At 37.5% G+C, this 22,258-nt stretch overlaps 1 protein-coding gene across 2 annotated transcripts in view; it reads left to right on the top strand.

The window, feature by feature from the left end:
- gpat2 (glycerol-3-phosphate acyltransferase 2, mitochondrial) overlaps positions 1-21,817 on the top strand; it is a 52,361-nt gene extending 30,544 nt beyond the window's left edge. Inside the window, exons 13-23 of one of the 2 annotated variants that reach the window (XM_024276136.2) lie at positions 371-492; positions 599-669; positions 937-1,097; positions 1,191-1,294; positions 7,678-7,862; positions 8,319-8,396; positions 8,870-8,992; positions 16,006-16,126; positions 18,126-18,194; positions 18,517-18,572; positions 21,416-21,817. In XM_024276136.2, the coding sequence (XP_024131904.1) occupies positions 371-492; positions 599-669; positions 937-1,097; positions 1,191-1,294; positions 7,678-7,862; positions 8,319-8,396; positions 8,870-8,992; positions 16,006-16,126; positions 18,126-18,194; positions 18,517-18,572; positions 21,416-21,532 (1,207 nt within the window). In that variant the 3' untranslated portion in view covers positions 21,533-21,817. Of the gene's footprint in view, positions 1-370; positions 493-598; positions 670-936; positions 1,098-1,190; positions 1,295-7,677; positions 7,863-8,318; positions 8,397-8,869; positions 8,993-10,158; positions 10,965-16,005; positions 16,127-18,125; positions 18,195-18,516; positions 18,573-21,415 lie in introns of those variants that run through there. The other variant, XM_036213501.1, reaches the window with a different exon arrangement.
- Positions 21,818-22,258: the final 441 nt, after the last annotated feature.

The raw sequence follows: 22,258 nt of genomic DNA, 5'->3' as shown, positions 1-22,258 counted from the left end.
CTATCCGTTCACCAGTGCCACAGTTAAAGTCTACCCCAAGTAGTACATTGTCATTTGTATGTTTAATTTTAAACTCTCTAATAATTATTGTAAGTGTATCCAACAATATTGTTTTCCAAATCTGTTATATCTAAACAGTCCAAGAAAATCCTTAAATATTTAAGATAACCAGAATCCAATATGCCTTTAAACCAACCTTTTATTCTAGTCAAACTCAACTGGACATAAAGTGCTTTTTTGTATGCTAGATCTTAAGTTTGATTCAAATTAGCTTTAAAAAGATCTTCCATTTGTCGTCCTTAAATCTGTAGACCCCCTGTGAGATGCTACAAGTATTTAGATTCCACCTACCTTTTCTATTGTGTCTAAGGGTTGAAGATGTGTATGGGACGCGGCAGATGCCGTGGATTCTGTCTTCATTTGAACACACATCTGAACTAAGTCCTTCTGAAAAAGACTTGTGCGTTGCCATCATCCTCCACCTCATGTTCTGTGAGTCCAGCATAATATATATTCCTCTTCTCATACAATCAAAATGGCTTTAAAAGATGAATGCAGAATTGGAATGGCTTCATGGTGTGTTTGTGAATCTTTCTAGCTGCAGCTTCCTGCAAGGCTGTGATGTCCACCAGTGTAGTGGCCAGTCTTTTGCTTCACAGATACCGCAAGGTAAATGCGTCATCCCCGTCTTGATGTGTTTGCTGAGAAAATTCCACCTTGTTTTTGCTGTGATCTAAGTTGCCTCCGGCCCTCTAAATAACCTTTAATTCTCCAAGAGGCTCATAAACAAAATGTGTTTTTAAGCTGGTTTAGTGGAGCGCGACAATGTTTTTCTGAGTCATGCACACTGGTTCAAGTTAATGTCACCAGATGGTAAATGATCGTGCTGCTGATTTTGGTATTAAACATTTATTTTTTTGCTTCTGTGCTCCACAGGGCGTGAGTGCTTCTGCCTTGTGTCGTGATGTGGCTTGGCTCACTGAGGAACTCTTGTTCCGAAACAGAGATGTTGGCTATGGGGGAAGTTTGGTGGAAGTCGTCCACTATTCTCTCTCACTGTTGTCTCCTCACATTGTCATCGCTGCTGTACCATCCAGGTTGGTTTTCCCTCAGAAAGATGTCCAACTCTAAATATAAAAATGAAGGCAGAATGCTCTTGGTAATCAGGGAAAGCATTGTCTCCCCTATAGAGACGACCCTCTGATCATGTCTCATCCATCTGCTGCTTCTGTGCTTCATCTCTCCCTCCTGGCCCAGACAGTGACACATGCCTTTACACTAGAATGTGTTGGAGGTGAGTTTCAGTGAATTAATGTGTGGTTGAGACAACTTTGCTTGAATATTTTAGGATAGATAACCTCTAGAGACTCTGCGTTCTCCAGGCTCATCATTTCTGGGGGAGGACTTGGCTGCTGCTCTTGTTTCGGTATGGGTTAAAATTTAAGGACACAGCCTTGTCACCACTTGAATTGATTTAGAAACCTTTAACATTATTTACTGCTTTTTCAGATACTAAGTAAATTTCCTTTTTTAGTGGATGTTTTATCTATTGTTGTACTTATATTAAAAACTTAAGAATTGAGCTGAAAGTCGCACTCCAATCCTCTTGATCTATTGTAAAAGTCTTCCCAGTGGTCTTCAAATTGTGATTATGCCATTTTTGGCCAAAATTAAAGATAAATCGTGTCTTTTTTAGGGTAGTTTCTACAGATCAGCTGTATTTCATTAAAATATTCTGAGTTGTTGACGGACAATTAGCGCAAAGTGAGCCTTCCCTCACTTCCCATCATCCATCCGTTTACATGCTATCCTGCTAGCTTATAGCCCATCACACCCCCAACCTAACAGGTACAGCAAAAATGTCTATCAATATTGAAACTATCCAGCCATAAACTTTTCAGCCAGTTGCCAGCTCAAATGAGAAAAAGGAAAACATAATGTGGATCTAGTCGTCTACAGGTGTATGAATGGAGCACTGCAAAAAAAAAGCCTAAAAATATGAAACAACTCTACTCTCAAGAGGAAAATCACTGAAATGTTGTAAAATTATCTGCACATGAAACAAGTAATTTTTTCATAACTACAAATCTTATAAGTTATAAAAATCTTGAAACAAGGAGTTCCACACAAAAGGTAAAAAAGCTAACTGTTACATAGAATAACTTAAAATGTAATCTTTTACAAACCAATAATAAGTAGGCATATTTTTCTTTTAGTTCTAAGGAAATGGTTAATATTTTTTTTTTTACTAACCTAATTGTAATTTATTTTAATTATAATGACACATTATATATATAATCAGTGGAAATGACTAATTTTAGAATAAAATGTGAACAAAATAAGAAGACAAACTTGGTATAAGTTGGTCCACCTCAATAAATCTTCTTAAAATCTAAAACAAGCAACCTAAGTTTTTGTGTCCAGACTGACAATGGATGCCAGTCTAACTTGTCAACATTTATTGAAATTTAAAATTGCATCCTTTAGGGCTGCCACTATTAGTCATGACTATGTCGACTATAAAAATAGGCGAAAGCTAATTTAATAGTCAATTAATTCTTTTTATTTATTTTTTTAATCTCAAAACTGCTGTGCACGCTTTCTAATACTGTCTGCTATTATCTTTGACACACATGGGCAGTAGTGCTAATCTGGGTCAACAGTGACGTCAAAGGAAGTTTCTGAAAGACTCGGGTACCATAACACACCAATGAAGCTTGAAAGTTGGAAACATAAAATAAATAAATGAATAAAAGACAAGAGTCAATGCAATATATGCAAGGCAGATTTTGTGTTCCATGGCAGCACTAGGTAAGCTAAGCTAACATTAGTGCGAACACAGAGCAAACTTAGCTAAATGATTTCTATGCTTCCCTGCAACCTCTACCCAATGGGAGTGAATGTAACACTCTTCTGCTGAAAGGAACATCTGCTCTCAAAAGAGATCAAGCCTTTCTGCAACACATGTAGAAAAGCTAACTAACCTCATTTGATATAAGTCTTGTTTAGTTGTTAGATACAAATTAAGGAAAGAAGCGACATGATTCATTAAAGGTTCAATAAACTATCTTCCTAATTGTCTTTATTTTTCATCAGCATCCAATAGTCAATTAATCGAAAAATCTTCAGTGATTAGTCAACTATTAAAATAATTGTTTAACACCCTTAAAAATTACCAAAAGCCTACACTGCAATTTGAGATTGTTTGAGCCTTAAATTAAGTTTTTTTATTATTTTTTTCAAGAGAATCGAGCGAAAAGATTTTGATTCATTTTCATAATAACTTCCTTGTGTCTAGATCCTAGCTCTTAATAAGACAAATTCTCGACTGCTGATTTTGAGAAACGCTTGGAAAGGTGTGGAGCAAAGATAAGTTTGAAATCAACTTAAAACTTGGTAAATTCTCTACAAATATGGTTTGAAATCTGCAAGTATCAAATAGTTTGTAGTGAACAGAGCACAAAGCTTGTGGCCCACCCAGTGTATATTCTCTGTCACAAATACATTTTTCAAACATATTTTATTTTTTGCTCCTTATTGCTAACAATTTGAGTAAAGTAATCCTCAGAAACACAATTCTGAGCTTAATTTTCTTTATACATGTCCATCATTATCAGTAAAATGCCACAAGGGCATGTTGAAAATGCCAAGACTACAATTTTCATTGGATAGTCTTTAAAAGAAGATAAAAACATTAATAAAATGTTTTTGCAAGCCTGAACTCTTCATTATTTTCTCATGATGGTTTTCCATTTTCTAACAAAACACTCATCAACCTGAAAATTAAAAACTCATTCTCTGGTTTAAAGGCTTTTTCGTCCAGTCAGCTTCCTAATTACATTCTGTTTATGTTTTCAAAAATTACAATAAACAAAGCAGATGTGATGACATAAACTGCTGGAATGCATCAACAGCAACAGATAATGTTGGGTTCAGCACCCTGGTCAGCAGTAAACAGTCACAAGCCTGAAAATCCTGAGTTCCATGCTGGCTAAAAAGAGCGTTAGTTGGGAGGAAGATGTGTCTAATAAAGATAATAATAATTAACCCAGCCTGTGGGAAGTAGAGCTATCCGGATATGCCAATCAGCCCAACTATGCTGGGATCTCCAAGTGATCCTGTGGGGTTAAGAGCGATGTAGGGGCCCGTGGAGTTTTTCCTCCTGTGCCCGAACGGGTGCTCATTCGGGAAAGTTCACGGTCAGCAGTTGCCTTGGGGTAATGTTTGTCAGCATAGTTAAGCGAGGTTGAGCTAACATAATGCAAAACAGCTTAAGTATGACCTGCTTATGCAGTTAGCGAAGAATTCATTCATTCCAAGCTATTAAAATGAAGGTGTTTAAAAATGCAGTAGTGTTGCTTTTTGAGAGTAGTATTTGTGTTGTATAATAGGATACAGCTTTTTTTTTACATACTGTTGCCCTGCTGCATGAAATATTAAATCAGAGCCACCACTGAGAGTTGTATGAAGAGGTCAGATATCTTCACTGATGTTTTCCCCAAGTCCAGGTTTCATTAGCTGGCGTTTCAATAATGCAGAGGGATGTTTTATTTAGTCCATACACTTCTCTGTAGCAGAATCCACAATATGTATCACTAATGTATGCTAAGCATCTAATGGCAGAGTGTCCTAACCTTACTGGAGGTCTGTAGTTACTCATCTTTTTAGCCCAAAGCTATCTGTCAGTTACATTATCATGTGGATACACAGGCGGGCAGAAGCCTTACCGACTGGTAGTTTGCAGCAGAGAAGATGTTTCCCTTCCTCGAGTCATTAGGGTTGAATGATTCCCCCTCTCTGTTTTATAGGAACGTGGGCAGAGGGCTTTGTTCTACTGAAAGCCCTGGTGTAATATATTTACGCTCAGGTGCCAACCTCGACTTGTAACAATAAATCCACTTCATTCTCTCATCGTAATGTTTAAAGAGCCGTGTAGTAAACGCCAATTAAACATTTTTGTGTGGCCTGATGCTGAATGTGTGCTCTTGCTCTTCAAGCTTCTGTGCTTCAACAACAGTTTTGAAAGACTTAAATTATTGAGTCAGATGATAGCTGCATTTCCATTGACTATGAAATTGTGCAAATTGGATTTGCGGTAATAAATTTGCCGAATGGAAACACGACAGTTTTGAGAAACTTGCATTTATTGAAAAAAAGGAGATAGTTTTTTTAGGTGTTTTAAAATCGACATTTCACAAAACTGCAATGAACACTTTTTTCAATTTTATTGAGTAACGTGACCAACAACCAGATACGACACTTACTGGGTGCCACAAGAGGTTCCACAGCATCACAGCTCATTAAAAGTTGAGCATGTCATGCAGAGTTGTTGTATCCACAGCTCCTCTCTAAAATCCCCAACCACCATTTCCCAAAATGGCTTAATCCGTAGCCACTTCCACATAGCTTGCCGCTCCATGGCCTGAATAAGATGCTGACATCTCCCTTGATAGATGATGATGAGCTCTAGTGTCATAGCAGAAATCTGAATGTATCTGCTATAAATCAAAGTATTGTTCTCGTTTTCGAATGACTTATCGCTTGAGTTAGTTTGTGTTTATTCACATAATTATGATTTAATGGAAATGGTGTAATTGCACAATTGTTTGTTTTTTTTTTACATTTGTGCATTTGTGTAATGTAAATGCAGCTAGTATAGGTCATAAGTGTGTTTTTTAACATCTTGTAGCATTTTTTGGAAGATGGAGGACATATTGAAAAGAAAAGCTCAAAATTGCCTCTATTCACGTTGTTGGGAATCAGGAAGAGACAACTAAATTGAAAAAGAGCATATTTGTGACGTAGAAAAATGCTTTGCGACGACTAGATCCATGAACGTCTTTGTTTTCCCCATCTGAGCTGGTATGTGGCTTCAACTACACGGCTGGATTACTCCGATATCGACATTTTTTTGTTGCAAAAACACAGCAACTCAGCAACTGTGAGAGCGGGACTTACTTGCTTCTTTTCAATCTTCCGCCTACAACTCGGAAGCAAATTTCTAATTAGTTCCTGCCGCTCTGCAAAAAGTGTCTGGAAAAAAGTTTTATTATTATTATTTTGCCTAAAAATTGTGTAATTTTTGTTAAAAGACCATTGGAAAGTTTTTACAATAGATCAAAAGATGATTGGAAGGGGTCATTAAATGGGATACAATGATCCCTCACTGTAACATGGTTAACCTTTCACTGTCTCTGTTTTGCTGGGGTTCTTTGTCCAATTTTGCATGTTTTCGCTTTAGTTTTTTTTTTTGTTTTGTTTCGAAGTGTCTTCTTTATAGATTTCTATATATACTTTATATTGTGTTGTGTTCTGTGTTGTGATTGGCTGTAGACCATTGTCAATCTCTTCCATACCGTATGTCCTGTACGGAATGCATTACATGTGCCAAATTTACACAAATATTCGATTGCAAGTAGATCTTTTTTCTAAAACTAAATTAATTTTAGTAGACCTTTTGAAGAAATTTTGTTGAAATTCAAAGTGTTCAGTCAAAAGAGAAAAAGTGAAAATGTTCATGTTTTTCTAAAGAAAGTGTATGTGTGTTTTTTTTTTTTTCTTTCATACCCCCTCACCAGGTAGCCATCTAGCATTAAACGTCTCCAGTGATGAGTCAATGACACAAAGAGCTCCATACCATTGGTTTAATACGTTAAGGGCTTTATTTGATTCATTACTTAAACTACAAAAAGATAGTTTAGCAGCAGGAGACCACTTAAAGACATTTAGGCCTCCTTTTGCGGTATGCGTACCGCACTGGCCATATACTTTGATTACGGTAAATTATTGGTTTATTGTGCAGGCCTACAACCAGCCAATGTTGAGCGAAGGCAGGGTATACCCTGAACAAGTTACCAGGTTGTTGCAGGGCCACAAACTCACACACAGTCTCATAAGCACACCTAGGGGCAATTTAAAGAGACCAGTCAACCTAAAAAACTTGTTTTTGGACTGTCAAGAAAAAAACTCACGCATGCATGAGGAGAGCATGAACAGTGTTTGAACCAGGGCCTGCTTATGTGAGACGAGAGCACTAACTACTACAGACCCGTTATAAAACAAAATAAATGTAGTTTAATTTGCAACAAATTAAGTTTTGAACCAGTATAACGTGGTTGTCGTCATCAACACTGGGTAGAAAAGTAGTCGAGCAGCTCGTCATCCATCCTGTCCATTTGATCAGCAGTTTTTTTTCTGCTCTTGGACCTTTGATTTGATACAACACCAGCAACAAAAATGCCCCTCAGACATGTCTGTGACACTTTGGCTCAACATTTCTGATAAGGGTAGAATCTGTGACAAACAGTTGAGAAAAATACCAAACTTTCCTCTGCTTGAATCTCACAGCTGAGCTTTTGTCAAGAACTCAAGTCTGTAGGATTTGTTTTCCTCATGTAGTGCTCTTTCACATTTTTCTTTTAAAATAACATTTCTTGATTAAATTTTCTGAGGAGCTAATCGTTTGTCCGTAAAGCCAACAAAATCGGAGAAATGCTGCAATAAGGATGAGAGGTTTCCATTAAAGTTGAGCTGATGGAGGAGGTTAGCCTGGAGGGCTGTCTAAACGTGTTACTCTGTCAGACCAGGATTTGCTCTCAGCTCAGACTTTATCAGGTGCTCGTTTTCCTAAATGTGCCTGAAGAACAAGAGCAAACAAGCGGATGTGTTTGTTCTCAGCATGTGCGGTATCGGCCATGCTGCGCGAGGTGGTTTTCAGTGGCGTCAGCAGCAGGGTGAGGACTGAAGGCGTGGAAGGAGAAGAGGTCAAAGATGACATGGAGTTTGATGTGGTGCTCTGCCAGACCGAGCTGACGGAGAGAGCCTTGCAGCTTTGCCATCTCCTGCCTCCGGGCTCCATGCCAGTGAGTTTGTATTCATATCACACAAACACATACCCAGTGTGTCTCTTTCAATGGATGTTTAATGGAGCTGAACAGCCATTCATCCTGCTCTGCTGCCTGTATCTCAGGCAGAGAGGCTTTGGATCGTATTTGTGTGTGTGTGTGTGTGTGCTTCATCACACTGACTTCAAGGGCTCAGAATCTGAGCCAGTATTACCTTTCCTTTCTGTTTGCCCACCTTTCATTTCAGCAGCTACTCTTTCTTGTCTTCTTTGCTTAAAGCTTTGTTTCTAAAACCCATTTCTCACCAAAAAATATCTCCCTCTGCCGGCTGCCTCTATGATCTGTGCTGCATCTCCACAGCACAGCTCATGTTCTCTGCCAGATTTATCCATCTGTACTTCAGTGATAGGTGATGGACTGAAAACCTTTAAGCTTTTAATTGTACCCGAGCTTGGTTCTTCTCACTCTGTGCAGCCCTGCCAGTCGTCTCAAAGTTTCGCTCTGGATGCCATCGACAGCCTGGTCCGTTGTGGTGTCTTGATCACAGAAGAAGTAAGACACCGAGTATATTCAAAATATTCCAAACCTGTGCTTTTATCTTAAATTATTTAAAGCAGCCTTCACTTACAGTGCATAAAGTCAAAAGATGCTTTCATTATTCAGAAATGTTTTTTCTTTACAAATGCATATTTAATGTACCCCCTACTCCGTATTTTCTAAGTTGTTGCTGAAATATTTTAGTCATTAGAGTTGCATTGGTGTCAGTTGTGTCTGAGATACTGGATTGATTCTGTTCTCAGAGTTCAATCAGGGGTTTTTCAAAGCATTGAAATCAATGGTGTTTTGGGATTTGTGCTTCTGTCTGTGATCTTGGAAAAGTTCTTAATCCCCATGTGATTTTCTGCACACAAAATTAACAAGGCGCTCCTTCAGAGAAATACCACCAAAGCGTCTACAGTAATGCACCACATCATGTGCTCTAGCAAAAAAATAAATACATAAATAAAAGAATTGATCATTTCTAGAATCCTGAAGCTGCTCCAGTCTGTGATTTCTGGAAGAAGAAGGGTTCTCTGAAATGGACCACAACTGATGACCCTTACCACAGCGACTCCGACTGTGAGGAGCAGGACCTGTGCTCCTACAAGGTACAAAGAGCTCTTTGTTCAACTTTTGTCTCCCTCAACAGTCTGATAGGAGCATTCTATTATGGGGTGGAATAAAGTTTAACACTTCACGTCAGGGAATTAGACTTAAGACTTTGACGTTAAAGTCCCACTCCGACCATAATTTTTATATCGTAAAATTGTTCCCTGTCATCTTTTAGTTATAATTATGAAGTTTTTAGCTAAAATCTAAAAGCCTTTGTCGACATATTTGATGCGCACCTCCCCATGAGAACCTGGTTGCAAACACAATTATGGACAAAAATTATTAGCCAGAAACAGAAATTCCACAAGATTTCAGAGTTGTAGCCACCTTTATTTAAACTTTTAATGAGAATAATGGTTCAGTGTTCAGGATTAGTTTAAAATGTTTCAAAAAGAGGGTAAGCGCTTTATTAATTTCAAAAAGAAAATTAACAAAAGTGTTCAGATTTGTAGAAGTGTTAAGACTTTTCCATTGGAGCTTTAGCTCCAGACTAGTGTTTACATTTGACCTCAGTAAACTTCAATCTGCTTTTTCTGTTGTGGGAAAAAAAGCCGGCTTTTTATGTAACAATTTATATTAGTAATGTGTTGCATATAGGTAAAAAGCTGCTTTAAAGTGGCTCTTACCAGCGCAAAGCCGCTTCTTTCTGCAAATCAGCTAATTCATGTTGATTGTATAAAGATTTACACCGTTAAAGAACATTGTAGGCTTTTACAGAGACACCTTACGTGTTAAACGGTCTAAGCTTAAATCACAAAAAAAAAAAAAAAATGCAATTGTTGGGGGCGGGGACTGATGTTCCGGTTCTGGACTTCCTTCTGGCTAATGATTTTTCTTCTTCATTATTTTTAAGTCCAACAAGGTTTCCTTGATGTTGTTCTTGTTTATGTTTTGTGTTGGTGCAGAAATATTAAAGTGGGGAGGGGTCATTTTGTCCAGTTGTCATATACAGTCAGTTGACATAAAGCTTATCTTAGACTTTCAAAAAATGATTTCCAGTCATCTCTGATGATTCACATACAAACATACCATAACATTAAAATAAATTACAGTTGGTCTTGGATGTTTATGTAAATATAAAGCTTTCTTGTCACTAATGCTACATGTATTTTCTTTCTCATTTTATTTTATTCATGATGTTTTTAATCATTTTTAAATGCAGCACCACACAGCCAATGTCCTTCTAAATGGAACCAAACCACCAGCTTGACGGCCCCGAAGTGTCTTTCATGCTCCAAAGTGGCTTTGAAATGACTCTCACAGGATTATGATGGCATGAAACATAACCTGTGAATACATTTCCATAACCAGTCGGCCTCAGTTTGACTTTCTGGTACCTTTTCATGATATACAGATCAGAACAAAACTAAAAAATCAATTAGCCCCTTCAAAGTATTAAAAAGGCTCTAGAGACTGATTTCAAAAGATGGCAGTTTCCCATTAAATATAAAATTCAATTTATTTAGATTACCAGCTTAGATCTGATATGTCTGCTGTGGCATAGAAAAGTCTAATTGGTTGGAAGAAACAGGTGAGCACAAAATCAATGGAACATCAGTTGACAACCATGTTTAAAAAGTTGCACTCTATACCAAAACAAACTGTGTGTCTTAGTTTCAACTGTTGAATATCTCTGTTTACTCTTAGTAGAGTTTTTTTGTGCCTATTTATTGGAGTCAACTGTGAACCCTCAGATTGTTTTTTATTTATTTAATTTTTGCTTGGGATGTATGTATTTACACTGGAAAATGTGCTTTACCTACACAATATAGCGTTGTGGAAGTACAGAAACTCTATAGTTTTAAATCAGAAACACATGCCTGAAAATGTGGATCCACCTCAGTTAAATTAAATTAGACTGTTTTAGAACTGTAAGTTGAGAGTGATGAAACTTCCCATGCAAATGATAAATGGGGATTGTCCACTAAAAGCATAATACAAGCTCTCAATAAATGACTCATGATGGTACATTTTGATCTCAGGTTTTTTTTTCCATATTGGATCATTTTTGGATATGGATTAGTAAATGGACTGCAGCTGCATAGAGCCTTTTATCCAAAGCGTTTGCCTCCCACACATCTATTTGTGCGCACACATACACACAATAGTGCTCACATCAATTCAGAGGACTTCATATTTACCATTTTCCAAAACACCCCCCCAGTAAAACTAACACTATGGGAGTGCTTCACTACAAATTACCATTGGCTCAGCCTGTTTTGGGTGGAGATATTTAGATGTAGGTGAGCTAAGAGTGTTCTGAAGTACCCTTGGAACTTTACAAACTATAGAAGTAGACTTTTTTTACATAGCAGTTTTTTGCTTTTTTTGTCTTGTTGAGAGGATGCATTTTTGACCCTAATGTACCCAAATGTCTTTATTTAGTTTTGTGTAATGTTTTAAACCTATACAGGTTGAATATAGTTGCAGTCTTGTTGATTTCATCACCTGCGCCACAGGAGAACTGGTTGCCCACAGTAGTCCAGTAAAAACACCCACACTGTTATACCTCAGCTTTGTCTGCTGAACAGAGAGCCTTGCCAAAGTTTATACAACATTTCTTTTTCAACTTTCTCCATCCAGTGCACCCACTCATCATCTCCCTACACCCCTGCTCTGCTGCCATTGGGCTAGGTGTTAAATAAGGACAGAAAACACCTCCATACCAAGTGAAAAGGAAAACATTTCCTAACCACCTCACCCTTCAGGCTCTTTACAGTTTTGCCTCAAACATTCAATGAGCAGAGGCAAAAATCTCCAAAAAAACCTGCGTGAGATGAGGCTCAGAGATTTAAAACACCCAAACAGCAACAAGAAATACATTATACAAAAAAGATCTAATTAGATTTTGTGTATAACAGAATTAACCAATGAAAGTCCAACTCCAATGAAAATTGACCTTTTTGTTCATGAAGAAATTAAGATTAAAACTGCGTTTAAAACTACTTTTTTTCTTAATCGTTGCGAATCAGAGGCTGACGAAAAAATGAGAAAATCATGTTGTTGTTACGAAAAATTTATAATCGGAGGACGCAAGTTCCCTGCCTCACTCTGTTCTGATTCTTCTGCGCAAATAGTCCCTCCCACAACTCTGAGGCAAATTTCTAATGAATGACTTTCTGGTTCTGCAGAACCCACAAACCTTGTATTTATCCCCACTGCTGTAGGCCAGACTGAGATGGTTTGGACATGTTCAGAGGAGAGACGGCGAATATATTGGTAGAAGGATGCTGGGTCTAGAGCTGCCAGGAAAGGGGTCTAGAGGAAGACCAAAGAGGAGGTTTATGGATGCAGTGAATGAAGACATGAAGGTGGCTGGTGTTAGAGTGGAGGATGCTGAAGACAGGCTTAGATGGAGGAAACTGATTCGCTGTGGCGACCCCTGAAGGGAAAAGCCGAAAGGAAAAGAAGAAGCTGTTGATCAATGAAAAAAAATGTTATCAGATTAATCACACTTTTGGGTTTTGATTAATCACAATGTTTTACTAAGTCATTTCTATGACAATGTGCAGCTTTTGAACCAAAACAGTACGGAGAGAGAATTTTTCCTTCATTTTTACTGTCTAAAATGTTTTAATTCATAATGTGTTAACTCAGAAGTGTAATTTGTGAGCACAAAACACAATAAGATAAGTAGTAGTAGTAGTTCACTTTCGGCTTATCCCTTTCGGGGTCGCCACAGCGTAACAGCACCCACTGTTTCGCATCAGTGATTTTTTACGCCGGATGCCCTTCCTGACACAAACCTGTACTTGGGGGGCACAGGGACCCAGTTAGGCAGCAGCGTCAAGGGTCTTGCCTAAGGACCCTCTCTGGGTGGGGATCAGTGGACAACCCTGGGAATCGAACCCAGGGCTTCTGCGTGTCCGCCCTTCACCTAGCCCACTGAGCCACCCAACCGCTAAAACACAATAAGATAAGTAGAACTCTAAATACTTTCGTGTTTGCAGTAATACTCCAAGAAAACAAAGATGCTGACATACAGCCATAAGAAGCAAGTATTGTGTTTCTGCACTTCAAATGAACTTAGACCATGGTCAGGGGAAATACTCTATTCTGATTGGCTGGTGGGTGTGGACGCACACCTAAAAAAGAAGTTCTGGTCAAATTCTCCACATGTCCTATATCACTGCGCTGGTTTCTTTAAAACAAAGTTTTCCTTCATCTGGACAAGAACAAGCGGTAAAAGGCGAAATTTTTCTGAACTGATGCTTTAACCTATAGAGACGATCAGCATATATGTCACTTTCCTTTGCCGCTGTAGTCGAGGTCTGCCGGATCCGCGATGCATTGTTACCGTGACAATGGGCCATACTGCGTATCAAATAGTCAGCTTTTTGTGAAAAGCGATCTAAACAAAAAAAAATAATAAGAATAAAGTACTAAAAATCAATTGAATATCTAAGTGACCATGGTATAAGTGGGATAAAACCCGACAAAGTGAACATTTTCAAAAATGAATGCACGTGGAAGCCTTTGTGGAAGATGGTTGTTTTACAAAGTGTAATTAATTTGCATTAATAAATATTACCACATTTTTTCAAATTAATCGCATACGTTAACGTTGACAGCCCTAATTATAACGTTATCCATGGTATTAACAGAAATCCATTTGTAAGTTTACAGCTCATCGTCCTTGTCACTAACTATCCAGCTACATTTGGAAACAACACATTAATCTCTTTACACATCAATCTTCTGCAAGTTTTGTCTATATACAACAGGAACCAGTTACCTGAGGTCATAGTATATGTTACCTAGAATTATCATTAGTATTATTGTTGAAAGGTGGAGGTTGTTTCTTGAAGCAGGTTTTTGTTGGTATGAGTTTTTTCATTTTAAATTACCTGCATGATTGTGCCAAGGCTACTGCAATATTTAATATCACGGCGCGACAGGCGAACGGAGTCAGAGAAATGACAGCACATTGTTATATTAGAAAGTGAAGGTCGTGAGTTCAGTACATTTCTTCAAACGAAGTCACACTGAACTTCAAACACCGTGATGATGCAACCGTCTTTCAAGTGGTCCATCTCGGGAGAGATAGACCAAGAGTTCTCTTTGCTGCAGATTAACCCTCTTCTGTGCTTCCCAGAGTTCAAACACCAGACAGATCTTGACATTGTGTGTTTGGAGTAGACTAGTGAATGAGGCTCTCTTGATCAAACTGGTTCACACTGAGGAAAAATAGGAAGATGGAAAAAACAAAAGATCGTGGAAGTGAACCAGTGAAAGTGTGTGACCTGGATACAATTTTTAGTTTCAGTTTTGGGGGAACGTGGCGCAAGTCAGCTTTGGCAGGAAGACAAAGATACACTTTTAATTCCAGAGATTTGTGTGCTGGTCATTCTATTGAACATTTATTTAAAAAAAGAGCAAAGTCAAGGTTACTCCACCAGTATGGCTGCATTAACAAATAAAACCTTTTTAAAATGCTGGTTTGCTGAACCAGAATTCCCGATTTGGTTTGTTTCCATACGGTTCGCTTTGAGATTAAGCTGTCTAAATACAATCCGTTCTCGAAGCGGAACAACTGGACCAAAGCGACCACCGCACCGTCTTCACATGATGTAAACAAATTAGGAATGGCCGCGGACAAATGTAAAGCAACGATTGTCATTTTATTAGACGGAAAAAAGGGTCCAAATGATCATTTGTTTGAACATTTATTTCAACAGCACTGAAAACGCTTCTAACATGCTTTTCTGTGTATCGTTACGCGGCATGCACCCGGCGCTGTTGTGATGTCATCCTGAAAGCTACCTTGAAGTCCCAGAATTCTCTTAAAACAGTGCCATAACACCACAACAATGAGACCCAGCAGCTCTTTGAAATGTGATTGGATGACTGTCGGTTCATTAAAACAACTTTAAACACAGAGCTTCTCACTGTTTTCTTGGCAATATACTGTACGTCATCTCGTCAGCTACCGTCTTACCAAAGTAGCAAGTAAAGTGTTGTACCTGACCTTGATACAGACGTTAACAGGTCAGGAAAATTTAAAGTTTGAAAAAGTGAACTATTCTGACAAGGATTGTAAGTGCAGGACTTCCATAATTTCTGCCTCTAGTTGTTTTGCCCCGCCCTCGAATTCCTACCCAATGACTGAAGAGATCTTAAGTCATATGGTTTTGTTTTACAAGCTTTGGTTTGAAATGGGAAAGGCTGTTTGACAGACAGAATTTGAGGTTCAGGACTCAATTTGGACCAAATTATGGAGAGTCAGTCAGGACCAAATGATTTTTCCAGTCTGAATACACCCTAAGGATTAAGAACACGCGTATAATTTTCTGTCATATTTTAGATTCATAGATTCTGATAAATGTTTTAATTACAATAGCAATTCTAATTGCTACAGGACCCAATGTGTAAACCTATGTGATGGGTGTTCTGAACATGAATCCAGAATTAAAAGCATGTCGGAGTACCCACACTGCTTTGTCCATTACTCTCAATTGTTTAACTTCACGTTAAGTATTTTCCTCGGTCGACTGCAACTCTAAATATTAATCATCATTTTGACCTTCATTGTAGCAACTGGTTCTGATGTAGCAGTGAGTGGGAGTTGGAAAAAGTTGTTTTCAATTAGATGAGTTGTTTTTATTTTTGTGCTGCAGAAGAAAATCTGTTATCACTTTTTCAAAGTCCTCTAAAAAAATGAGCTGATCTCAATGATGTAATGGCTCTCTATATGTTCAGCATGTCTTTAATTTACTGAACCACTCCAGTAAGGGTATAGAAAGTCTTGAAATTCACCCCTTCATACCTGATATTATTTCTAATTACGTATTTCAAAGTGATTTTTTTTTTCTTTTAAGGTTATGCTAAATTAAGTGGAGTCCTGGATTTAATGGTTTAAAACTATTAAATTCTAATACTATTTAATAGTATTGCAGAAAATACTTCTGTATCGTTCTAAATTTAGTGTTCTGCTCAAAAATAAGAAAACACTCTCCCTCCTACAGTCCTATATTCTAACACATACTTTCCGCTCTGTCTGCTTCTTCAGATAAGCCAGCCAAGCCGGTGTCCAGACATGCTTTTCTTTCTCTGCAGCATGCTGGCCGGACATCTGAGGACCCTGTGCTGGGCCACCATGGCCCTGGACCTCATGAACACCCCTCTGGCCGGTATGAGAGCTGCATTTTTGAAAAGAAATTGATCTCAAGACTTTTATCTGTTTGAGTTTGGTTGAAGTACACCACATTTATCAGTTAAAATTGCAACAAACAAGTGTAGAATGATGTTTCTTTATTTTCTTTTACGATTAAAAGTTAGATTATAGGAAGTGGCTTCAGAGAAATGATCAATTGATATGTTTTTTTTCTTTTTTCAGGGCTAATACCAATAATAATCAGTGCGGTCATTAACCAATTAGCGATACTTATGTGCTGTAATAGTATTGGTATTTAAATGTCAAGTAATACAAACTCCAACTGTTGTTCAAAAGCTGCCATCTTTATTTAAAAGAAAAACAAAATAATAGGGAGAAGCATCTTTTGTAATGTTGAATAAAAACTTCAGCAGCTCTCTGAAATATTTTTCAGTAAAAAATAAATAAATAAAACAAAAACCTCCCAACAACAAAAATGACTCATCTCAATATTAAGTTAATACAAAAGGAAAAGACAGAGCTCCCAGATTTAGCTAAGATTCCATTATCCTGTAGTAAAAGTTTGTAATAAAGAGAAGTTTAAACTGGAATTGTCCTCCAGTAATCATAATTTATGACAGTGAGGGGCTTAAAGTGTTGAAGTATCCTACCCCTTTCTACACCAAACTATCAGACAGCTTTAGCTCACACATAATCTGAAATGATGTATGTATCCGGCTGCGTCTCACCTACTTCACCCTTACTTACTGTTTAAGTGTTCACTACAACCTCTCACATGGCTGTAGAAGAATATGCATAGACATTTTCTCTCTTCGGGCTTTCCAAGCATTTTCTAAGACTTCAATATTTCCTGCAAACCTCTTTCCTGTACAGACTGCCTGCAATCACCCTTAAAGGCAGTTGTGACTCATGCTACATTCACATCGGGCTCAGAAACGTGTGTTCAAGCAACCACTTCCGGTCCATAGTCTTTGTAAACGTGTGCATGTATGTTTCAGGCTTCCATGGTCAAAACTCTCACATTCACATGTTGCTACGCAACTTTTTAAGTCAGTTTTTGGACTCTATGTACAAAACCTGCAACCATTGAACACTTGTTAAAAGTTGAACTTTGACCAATCGGGGACGCATATCTGGTAGTGATGTTTGGGTAGCGCCCTTTTCAAAACAAGGAAGTGCCAACCGTTTGAAAACTGATCATGAAGGAAAAATTAATAATTGTGGGTTGTGCCTGGCCAGAATTATAGGACACTAATAGAACCCTAAAGCAAGATTTGAGAGATTTGAGAGCATCAAACCTCTTCCAACTGTGAGTACGTTCACTAGTATAGTGTAGCGACAGTCCAGGGTAAATATTGTATGCTATAAACGTGTTCATGAACTCATGTTCAGCATGTTCTTGAGTCTCCGTATGCCTTGTGTCTCCGTAGTATTAGGGTAGTTGTGACAAAGCCATAAGCATGTGACATCTACATAACCAGTCTCCCTACTGTAATGACCTTTTCTTCACAACGTTAGGCCTTAAGAAAAGCTATTTTGGACATTCCTACTCCTCCAAATGCTCCTACAATTGGAGATATAGGAAGAAGCTTTTGGGGAATAATTCGGATTCAACTTTAATGAATTAGTTTTTGTTTCTGATTGAGTGTTTGGCCTGTGTATGGCACCATGGACAGGACATTGACGGAGATGCAGCTGAAATAGCTAAGTTTTAATTTGACCTCACAGATTTGATAAAAAATAGTTTGATATGCGTCAAAACACCAAATTGATGCCAATCTCTTCAGAGGTTTTGATTGGGTTTGGCAAAAACTTAGAGCAAGAGGATCCCAGAGGAACTGTAGTTGTACAAAATTGTTAAAAGCAACATCAGAGCTGCAGTTATTTTTCACCCTAAGCACAAACGTACAAGAAGGCAGCATGTCGCTGAAGCAGAAATACTCCAGCCACTACCTCAGCAGACTGACTTTCCTTCGCCAGGGTAATGCTTTCTTTTTTTTTTTTCTTTGCTGCAGAGGCTGAGTTTGTGCGACAGATCCACTCCCATCTGTGGAACACAGCAAATCAGAAGAAGCAGTACTATGGTGAGATCGGCGTGACATCCCCTCCCAAAAACACATACTCGCACAAAGATCCTCCATTTCTTTGTGTCATAACTTTAAAAGCTTGTCACCTTGTCTTTTTCCAATGAACGTGTGCTGTATCTCAGATCAGCCTCCACAGTCACGCGTTACTGATATGAAACGTAAGAGAGGGAATCTGCTTAAAATGATGCCCTTTAATAATACATAGTATGAAAATTACCATCCCACTGGTAGAGGCTTTGTTCTGTTATCCCGACCTGGTTTCTATAATGGATATTTGCCTGTTCTTTTCATTCATGTGTGTCTTTGTGCTGTTTCACAGAGAGCTGCTCGGAGGAGGCGGCGCACACTGCTGTTAGAACACTAATAGACCTCGGGGTGGGTGACAGCCTATAAGTGTGTGTGTGTGTGTGTCCCAGTTCACCCGATTATAAGCACAAATGTCAACTAAAAATCTGCAGCTTTTTCTGAAATACATCTTTGAACCCCACTTCAGCACGGACAGGAATCTGGGCTGATTTTAATGTAGCAGGACAGAAGAAAATGATGTTTCATGCAGAAATGTCTGCATACATGAGAATTCATGAGGCCGGGGACGCAGGAGATGAAAAATTAAAAAAGATCAATGCTGTTAAGGTTAAAATAATACTATTGGAGGTAATCGTATTCTTTTATTCAACTGGTTTGTTAATTAAAATTAAATCAAATGCATTCTAAAACGTTAATTTAATAATCATTTAGTAGCCCAGGGCTTTTTAACTGTTTTTTTTTATTTTTTACTTCTTTACAACTACTACTACTTTTCTCTTAAAAAAAAATACTTTTAAAACATTTTTTTAGCATAGTCATTTTTTTATAGGGATGTCCCGATCAGGTTCTTTTGGGTCCGATCTGATCCTGAGTCATTTGATTTTGACTTTCTGCTGATTCCGAGTCACAATCTGATAGAAATAAAAATAATAATAATAATAAATTTAAGATTCAGATCGTCCCTATTTTTATTTCATGAACCTTGTTTTATCATTTTACACTTATTTATTTATTTCATTGTCATTTTACACTTAAACACATAGCACTTCAGTGAAGTGACTTCAACAATCAAGTAAAAATAGTGCAACTATCAACTAGAAAAATTAACAATATTCTAGTAAAAAATAGGGAATAATTAGTCATGTGATTAAGTTTAGTGGCTTTATCTTCAGAACTAATGAACATTTTTATCAAAATTTGATTCATATTTTTATTTAAAATTCTTAAAAAGGAGTGAGTTAGTTGCAGCATAAATATGATGAAGATTCATGACTAGCTGATATTATTAGAATCCTTTATTTTTTATGTGAGATACTTTTTTTAACCTGTTAAGACTAACCTTTTAAGACATCACATTTTGGGTTTAATTACTACAGTAGTTTATTGTCTTAACTTTTATTTCTCCGTCGGATAATTAAACAGGCATATCAAAGAACAACTCGGGTCTTAAGGGGTTAAATCACAGAGCTAGCGCTTAGCACAGTTAGCAGCTGCTGTCGGCAGCAGCATGGAGAGCTTAACATTAAAAATAAGCGAAAACCTGAACTTTTTTCTGTTAAATTTACTTTTTAGGTTGTTGTTTGCATTATAACAAACCGACAAAGAGACTTGCTGTCAGTTTAAAGTGTTTTTTTGAAAGAGTTATTGATCCTGGAAGTCAGAATCTGTGAACATCTCGCCAGCTTGACTGAACTGTTCTGCTACTCTTTACGGCAATAACATGTTGTGATCCGTTCATGACATGAAGACTTCTAATGGAGTATTTATCAAGAAAAAGTAAGTATAAAGCGCTTATCATAATAAGAATAAATTAAATATCCGGTACTGATCGGGGGGCGACATACGATATCGATCGAGTCATTATTTGGGCCTGATTTTCGATCATGTGACATCACTATTCTTTTTTAAACTATAGCTTTTTTTTACATAAATGTTTTCATTATACTATGCAAAAATTCCACAATAAACCTGAAAATTTGCAAAAAACTAATTTTAGGTCATTTTTTTAGTGCAAAATTTAAAAAAAAATAAATGTAACCCATTTTCGATGTATAAAACAGTTTAGAAATGCTTGGACAAAACGAAATAACATCAAAATGTAAAAAAGGTTAAAAAATACATTAATTCCACTAACCTACAATTCTCTAAGGATATATTTTTATAGCTGTCTCATAACTAGTTAAATTTGTCTTAAACCAAAACAATGTCACAGCTAATAACATTTAACGTTTGTGTTCAATTTTTAATTAAAATTATTTTTTTATTTGGCAAACAGCTGGTAGACAACAAAGGGTTAAACTAATTCAAACATCCTTAAAAAAAGATGAACTGAAGTCTTAGTTTGCTTAAACTTTTCTATTTTTATTTTATTTTTGTATACATTTGAGTTTTTAAGCTAGCATGATAGCTAGCTAATATAAAAACAAGCCATTTTTGCACAATGTTTTAGTTAAATGGTATTTTTTATTAACACCCCAAAATAATGTGTATTTTTTAAGATAATCAGTTGAAAAAGTATTTCTCTGTTTCCATTCTCCTTTATGGCAAACTCTTCTTTCACTCCACAAATTAAGTGCAAACATCATTGAGAGCAGATACTCATTTATATCGTCTCGCTGCCACAGTTTTAAAGTCTGAAAGTTGTTTTTTATGCAGCGTAAAGCACAAAGACGACAGAATGGTTTGTTACGCGGCGAAGAAAATCAGCATCTGCCGTCTCCGTCTGCAAAGAACAATAAAGAGGAGGGACAGCATGGCTGACTGGCATCTGATTTAACACCCATTAGATCTGAAAAAGATGAGATGTACTCGAAATCAAATTGAAATCATAAAATTCTTTTATGGGTCAATATTAGTCTAGAAATTTTCCACTGAAATAGTTTGGCGCTCAGGCTTTCAATGATTCGATTTTCTCGGTTTCCTTTGCAGGTTGATGCAAACTTCTGCTTAAATTTAGACATTCATTAACCCATATATAGATTTATGTGCAGAAGTCTCCCGTGGCAGTCAAATTTTATGATCGAGGTAGATTTGGCAATTATCTTCTTGTGCCCCAATTTTTTTTTGTCTTCTTTTTGTGGAGAAGAAGTGAAAGAAGACGAAGCGAGCTCCCACACTGTTAAAGTGAAAGTGACTGAACAAAAAAACACTGATTACTGTCTGTTAACGCGGCTGTGTTGATTTTAATTCAGGTCCTGTTGGAGGAGCGTCAGACAGGAGGTGTCTTCCTGGGTGTCAGTCCTTTGTTCCAGTTGTCAGAGAACAGACAGAAACTGCATTACTTCATCACGCAGTATCTCTACAGTTAATGTCCTCCAGCTTTGTTCAGCTGCAGAATCTCATCCTTTGTCAGGGAAGCCTACGTTCGCTTAAAAGCACTCATTTAAAAAGCTTCTATTTTCAAGTAAATTGCCTTTTTTTTACAGCTCTGTGAAGGAGACATTTCTTTAAGATGTTTTATTTAAAGTTGTTTGGAAAAAAACTGCCGCAGATGTTTGGAATTCCCGTACTTTGTGATTAAAGCTGCTCATGTTTTTGTTCTCATGTAAATTCGATTGATAATAAACAAAAGTTTCTATTTTGTGTTGAACCCAGTAAGTCCTCTGCTGTGTTTTAACAGAGAAGGGTCCAAATCCTTCATTGCGAGAGCCGGTGAAAGTGGATCAGCGTGCTGAGTCAGGCCTCTGGAGCTCCTCTGACATGGACCTTTGGACATAAAGACGAGGAGATGAATCGATGTTTGACTTTATTGGGAACTGTGGCAGTTTACGGCTGTCTGTGCAGTCGTAAGTCAGGGCAGCTGCTCCAGGTTCTCAGCTTCAGTCATTCTGAGTCTTTACTGCCACCCAGTGTTGAAATCAATCGGTAAAAAAAAACAAGCAGCATCATTAGCAACAGCATTAATCCCATCATGAACCAATGAAGAGGCTCACTCTGATCAAATTTGTGTTTTTGACGTGTACTTTTAGTATTTTTGCCATGATAAAGTCATATTTAGAAAATTAAGCTTAAAATTGATATTTGAATTGAATCAG

The sequence above is a fragment of the Oryzias melastigma genome, linkage group LG9 (assembly GCF_002922805.2).
Source record: "Oryzias melastigma strain HK-1 linkage group LG9, ASM292280v2, whole genome shotgun sequence".
In the NCBI taxonomy this organism is placed as follows: domain Eukaryota; kingdom Metazoa; phylum Chordata; class Actinopteri; order Beloniformes; family Adrianichthyidae; genus Oryzias; species Oryzias melastigma.
The sequence above is the reverse complement of the archived record's forward strand: the minus strand, read 5'-3'. Positions and strand labels throughout refer to the sequence as shown.